The 6,315-nt window shown below is 40.8% G+C and overlaps 1 protein-coding gene and 1 long non-coding RNA gene across 2 annotated transcripts in view; both read right to left on the reverse strand.

Moving 5' to 3' along the window:
* Positions 1-1,098: 1,098 nt before the first annotated feature.
* Positions 1,099-2,222, reverse strand: LOC106456432 (uncharacterized). Its single transcript, XR_001290557.1, has 2 exons — positions 2,058-2,222; positions 1,099-1,981 (listed from the first exon to the last, which is right to left on the reverse strand). It is a non-coding gene; the product is annotated as an uncharacterized LOC106456432 (long non-coding RNA).
* Positions 2,223-5,488: 3,266 nt separating this feature from the next.
* The window catches only part of wdr91 (WD repeat domain 91), a 12,370-nt gene continuing 11,543 nt past the window's right edge, over positions 5,489-6,315 (reverse strand). The window contains exons 16-18 of the mRNA XM_005748176.2: positions 6,192-6,299; positions 5,902-5,991; positions 5,489-5,797 (exon numbers count right to left, since the gene is read on the reverse strand). Coding sequence (XP_005748233.1) covers positions 5,633-5,797; positions 5,902-5,991; positions 6,192-6,299 — 363 coding nt within the window. The 3' untranslated portion in view covers positions 5,489-5,632. The remainder of the gene's footprint in view (positions 5,798-5,901; positions 5,992-6,191; positions 6,300-6,315) is intronic.

Genomic DNA, 6,315 nt, shown 5'->3' on the forward strand with positions numbered 1-6,315 from the left:
GAATTTCAAGCAGTACAACATTTTGTGGCAACAACAAAACGTGAGACATTTGTTGTTTTTATGTTTATTTATTGTTTTTATGTTCAGTCTCAACTGTTACGAAGTTGATGTGCAGCTAATAAGTGCAATAAATATTTATACTGGAAAAGAAAATCGTGAGAGAATCGTGATTCTCATTTTATGCAAAATCGTGCAGCCCTACTGTCAACTACTTTATTTTTAAGCACTCAAGACTACCATGACCTGCACAACTGAGAACCTATGCAGTTACTGACAAATAATTTGGTTTTATCTGTGATTTATTATGGGCAACCACTATACTGCAAGTGTACCAGGAAGTAAGTATAACGATATTATTATGTCAGCAAAGTGAACTTGCAGGAAGTCTTCAAAAATCTTGTGTGGTTCAACATTCAAAGGTATTTAGCTGACAATGTAATAACAGAAACAGAGACGGCTGGAGATAGCAGATGGACAAAACTATCAAAATATGTAAATATTTTTTCAAAGATAAAGCAACAGATGAAAAAGCTGCTGTACAAGAAAAATAAATAAATAAATCTGTCTGCGAGGCCTTCACACTTACTTAGAAAAGATTGGCAAACAATCAAACTCAACTTCAGGAAAAAAAAATGAAAGAAAAAGAAGGAAAGTGCAACAGAAACGAGTCAGAGTGCTGTCGGTTACTGAATGTCTCTAAATACTGCAATACCCAGAATCCTCCGGGGTCGTGAAATCAGAGTTTTTTGCATATTCACAACACTGCCATCAAGAATTCAATAAAGACTCACAGCAGTGCCTTCTGGAAGATGCAGTCGACTTCTGTCTTAAAGATCACACGCAGTCATAATGCAACGATTACACTCAGTGATGTGATGTGGAAGCCCCGCCCACTAAGCAGCTCTTCCCTTTTGCAGGAAAGAAAGCAGCTTCTGTGCTCCACATCCAGGAAAGCTTTCGCTCTGGTTTTAGCTGCACCAGCTGATCTGCTGCCACAAATTTCATCTAGCTGAACTCGAGAACCGCTTACTGGCTTTTTGTTGGACTTGCAAGCAGAGCTCTGACTAAAACAACAGGATATGAGCACATTTCTGTATTTTTTAAGGCTAAAGTAGCAAAACATCTGCTGGTTCAAATATGCAAAATATAACCCAGATGTGTGCCTGTGACTCAGTGGCTGCCGAGGTCCACCTGTGCCAGCTGCCAGCTGTGTTTATGACTTCTGGGCCACATCTGGTGATTGCCAAATTCCAGAACTGAGCGACAAGAGGGCCAAACGTGGGCCAGAAAAAAGCTGATTTTTTTTTAGTTCAAAAGGAAAAAAAACCACAAAAACAAAACAAAAAAAAACATCTTATAAGAAAGCTAATTTCATGCGAGCAAAGTGTATATTGAATATGTACGTTTTTGGTTTTTATTTTAATCACGTGTTACACACACCTCACAGCCAGCTGCATGTAGTGGCCTGTGTATTACTCCAGGACTCATTTCAGTGAAAATAAGCTTGTAATTTGTTGTCTGATTGCAAATAAGTGCGGTTTTCTATTAACACTTCTTATGTGTTATTGCTGTTTTTATTGTAAATTTGTTTGTTTTTTTCCTGAATTTTACATCACGTAACTAGGCCCTTTCATTTTTTTTCTTTCAATGGCCCGAATACAACCAAAAGAAACTTTTCCACAGACAATTCAATGCTGGCGACTTGTTTTTGCGCCTTTCACTGGTGGGCTGTGAGTTTCAGATGGACAGCTGCAGGAAGGCTGTGACTACCACTCCCAGATAAAACCTTTTAGTGTTACAACAATGAACCAAAAAAAAGCTAATAAATTATAATAAAGATGTTGCTCTAATCGTAAGTCACGCTGATAGTGCAGGCCACCTGGTTGAATCCAACTTAACCATTATATGGTTTTGCTTGTGACGTCATACAGGTCAGCAGTGCTTGGAGCCTCCAGCTGTTGGCGGATTAACATGGAAACATCTGCAGCATGTAAATAAAACTGAGCGCTCAGCAGATCAGCAAATGTTTATATTTTCAATCTAAAGCAAAAAAGTACCTCACACTGGGGTCAGAGACGCTGTCCACCTCCTCTTTTCTTCTTTTTGTTGCTTGTTACAAGTGTTCGTTGTCACAGCAACAACATAACCATGAGTCCTGTACAGATAAACACTTTTGCATCATTTTTAAATGCTATTATTTCTCTCAGGCTTACTTCTCCTCCTCCTCCTCCTCTTCTTCTTCTTCTTCCTCCTCCTCCTCTTTCTCTTTTCCTCCTTTGTCTCCCTGTGACACTTCTTTCTTTCCGTCCTCTTCTTCTTCACCTCCTCCATCTCCATCACCATCTGCCTCATCCTCTGCTTTTTTAGACTCTTCCTTGTCTCCTGTGCCCTTAAACAATTTAAATAAAACCCATTTTACTCATCACACAGAGGTATAAAGGTTTATTGGGTATGTTCACGTTTTGAAAGCACATTTTTCTTTGATGTGAATACATTTGTGCCAAAAAATGATCGTCTGCAAAAAAAATTATTTTTTTCCGGTATTTGCCAAAAAAGTGATTGCTCGTATAAATAACTTGCTGGTCTATAATATGTTAAATATATGTCAAATGAATCCCACAATGAATGATATCAAGTCATCCTGAGCCACTAACAACATTCCTGTAACAAGGCAGAAGCTACAATCAGTTTTTGGCAGTGACTTTTATATATTCTTTATTTATCCAGTTAAAAAAAAAATCTCGTTGACATTAAAAATGTCTTTTGTAAGAGTAATCTGTCCAAGAGGAGACCAGATATTGCAACAAATATAATAATAGATCTGTAAACATATTTTAAGTGGACAAAAAGGACCGGATTGGTTATAATGTAAGTACAATAACACAGATTTATAAAGATACTTAAAAAAATGTAATTTTAAAATTTTATATATAACCCCTTTGTAAACCTTGTTCACCGAAGTCAATTTACCAACATACGTAAAGATGTTGCACATAAAAAACACACGGAAACATTGGAAATTAGGTTTTGGCAGGCGGTCACGTTTTGGCACAACACCGCTCTTACATGAATTCTTTCAACTTTGTCTCATATACCTGCGCTTTTACCCAGAGGTAGCCCTGTTTGTTTTTTGCTTGTCTTTCCGTGTTTCTACAGAAGTACCTGCGCTCCTGTGTATGACGCAGGCGCTCAGGTGTACCTGCTTCACGCGGCTCCTCCTCCGGCTCGGGATGCGGGCCTTCATCCTCCGGGACAGCGCCAACAGCTTGTTGTGTCTCTGCCTCCTCTTCGCCTTCTCCGCGTCCTCTTTCCGCTTCTCCTCCGCGCGGTCCGAGTCCGACTCGTCCTGCCGCTGCAGCCGGCTCCTCTTCCTCGGCTGGACCATCCTCTTCGTGTGACTTCCGTCGTCATCTTCCTCATCGTCATCGTCGTCCTCTTCATCCTCGTCGCCGCGGCTGGACGACGAAGAGCTGTCGTCGCCTCTCAGGAAGGAGCGCTTCCTGCGGGTGACAGAGCGGCTGTCGTCGCTGGAGGTCCCCCCGGACTCGCTCCGGTCCCGGTCCTCCTGCTCGCTGTCGTCCTCAGGAGAGCTCTGGAAGTCGGACTGTGATCCGGAGGAGGACGACGACGAGAAGGACCCTTCGTCACTGTCGTCCAGGATGGAGGCGGGCAGACCGATCTGCCGCTTCTTCGATGCGGCTACTTTGGTTTTCCGCATGGACGCGAACATTTTCCGCTTGTACAAACTCTCCATGTCTGCACGCGGTACCGGACAGTAGTGACATGAAACGGAAAAGCGACAGCAGAACCGGGCTCGGTGCACGCAGGCTAACGGCGCAGCTAGCCTCGCATTAACGACATGCTATTTATTCGCTGAAACACGCAACATGGCGCCTGAATTCACCTTCGTGCGGAATTATTTTGGAGTCTTTTCACATAAACGGACCGTTTGCAAACGTTACACTGAGAAAATCCGCGCTGAAAAGGTCACATTTAAAGGATTTTCAGTCCCTGAAAATGCCTGTGTGTTATTGTTGTGGCTTCTGCTTCTTCTCTAAAAATAACTACAGCACGCATTCGTACACACCGCCCCCTATGGCGAAGAGCAGGCGCTACACCTGCAAACTGAGCAGAAATTATCCTAGCACTCCTAACACTTTCCACTAAATAAAAAAAATAGTCTGGGGAAAGAAAATTGTATACTAATAAAATAATAATATGAATCTATGAAAATAAATAAAATCTAAATCTACAGGAAGTGACTGTGGCTAACATCAATGTTAATTTTATTTATAGGTGTGGTCAGGTGTTTAAATACACTCCTCACGTTAGTTGTAAGCCACCTTCTAGTCTAAAGCACATTTTACCAAATATTAGTAGGGGTGTATGTAAATATTTGAGTCTGTATGTTTACTTTTGACCCTGTTGGGATCAGAGAAAACCCAAAATAAGTTCAAATGTGTGCACCCAGTTCTTGTTTTTTAAAATCCATCCATCCATTTGTTTCACTCCCTCATTCACACCTATGAGTTTTTTAAAGTCATTAAAGATATATGCTGTATAATCATTCCACCCTAGAAAAAGAATTAATTAAAAGCCCAAAATTACCATGACTTTCATTCCCATGATGACTGTGTGGAAACCTATGACCACAACTGTAAATGTCACATTTCATTACATCTAAACTGAATAAGAGATTAATTAGGCTTCAGTCATATAGGTCACATTTGTAAACACAAACATTTGGAAGGCTGGGAGCGTTTCGGATGTCACTGTGAGTCATTCAGACACCACCTTTTTAAAGTGGTGTTTTTGGTACATGTAGCTAGTTCACATGCCTTTGCCCTCTTTATAAAAACAACACTGAAACTAAAAAAAAGCCCAAAACAAACAAAATAAAAAAGCTAAAGTGAAAATTTACTGATTGGAAACAAAAAGAAAAGAAAAGTACAAAACTGTTATGATTCTGTTATTTACACTACACATCTGTAAGAATGAAATCAAACATAATACAGGATAAAACAAATTCAGTGTACAGTTTCTCTTGTGATAGGTCTTTTTCTTTTACTTTATTACCTTTTTTATTTTATTCTATTATTATTTTATTTATTTGGTTTAGGTTAAGGGAATAAAAACCCAGAGTGATCCTCCAAATATTTACTTGTAACATTTTGGCTCGTATAAGAAAAACTTGGACGTTTCTTATTCCAATCAATCCAAGTGACGTCTCTCACTCATCCAGATCATTGCAGTCTAAAGGTCTTGAGATGAAAGCAACTGGACTTCTTGTTTAGGTTCTTGAAGACATTTTAGAAAGGTGTATTCAATTCTCCATGAAACGACTTCAAGTACCTGAAAGAGGTCGAGGTGCTGTTGACTCAAACACTTCAAATGCTGCTGAGTGTCTGTGAGACTGCTGAGGAGTTTTTCTTCTCCCCAAAGGCCTGAAAACACCAACAAATACAGCTTTAACAAAAGAAACGAGCTCTACGGTGGAACCTTCAGTGAGATTTTAATCCTAATTTGATTTAAAAACAGGTTTTTTTGTATCATGAAACATTCCTCGAGTCTTCCTTTCATCTCTGAAACTGCACAGACACACAAGAACAGAGGGCCTCCGTTAGGTCCCCAGTCAGGACTTCTGTGCTAGAAGCGTGCTCAGTTTGATTTTCCCGTCCATGGAGGCTGTCAGGCAGGTGCCGCAGTCCACTGCTGAGCACCAGTCGACGGTCACCACTGGTGCTTTATGCCCCCCCAGTGACAGCACCCTCTCCAGAGCTGACTCCCCACTGGCCAGCTGGAAGAGAGGGGACCAGGAAATTTTTTAAAATACAAAACACATTTAAAGCATTAAAGAATGCTTGCTTACTTAATTACAGACAGACATGAAGGTGTACTCACTCTGTATATGAGTCCACCGGAGCTAGAACAGGTCAGGACGTGTTGACCTTCAGAGTCAAACGTGAAGAGTCGACCTCGAGGGACTTGAACCTGAACAAGAATTATATCACCAAGTAGAAAAAAGCACCCCAAATTGTTTACTTTGGTGATTTTACTTCTTTGAACTATAAAAAATGTTTTCTTATGAACAGAGTTTAATTTACTTTGTAGAATTCAATGTTTTCTAGCGAGCTTTGGTCATGAAATCAAATGAAGTGCTGTCTTGAAAATTAACCAGAAGGTCTGCTTACTTGTTTGTAGCCGCTGTACCCCGACAGGACGAAGGGCCCGGTGGCGTCCTGAGGTAAAATCTGCTCCGACTGCTTAACCCCACAGCGATGGATGTTCCACTGGATAAACTGCATGCGCGCGCGC

This window comes from Pundamilia nyererei, unplaced genomic scaffold, assembly GCF_000239375.1.
Source record: "Pundamilia nyererei isolate P.nyererei 1_Seehausen unplaced genomic scaffold, PunNye1.0 scaffold00215, whole genome shotgun sequence".
Classification (NCBI taxonomy): domain Eukaryota; kingdom Metazoa; phylum Chordata; class Actinopteri; order Cichliformes; family Cichlidae; genus Pundamilia; species Pundamilia nyererei.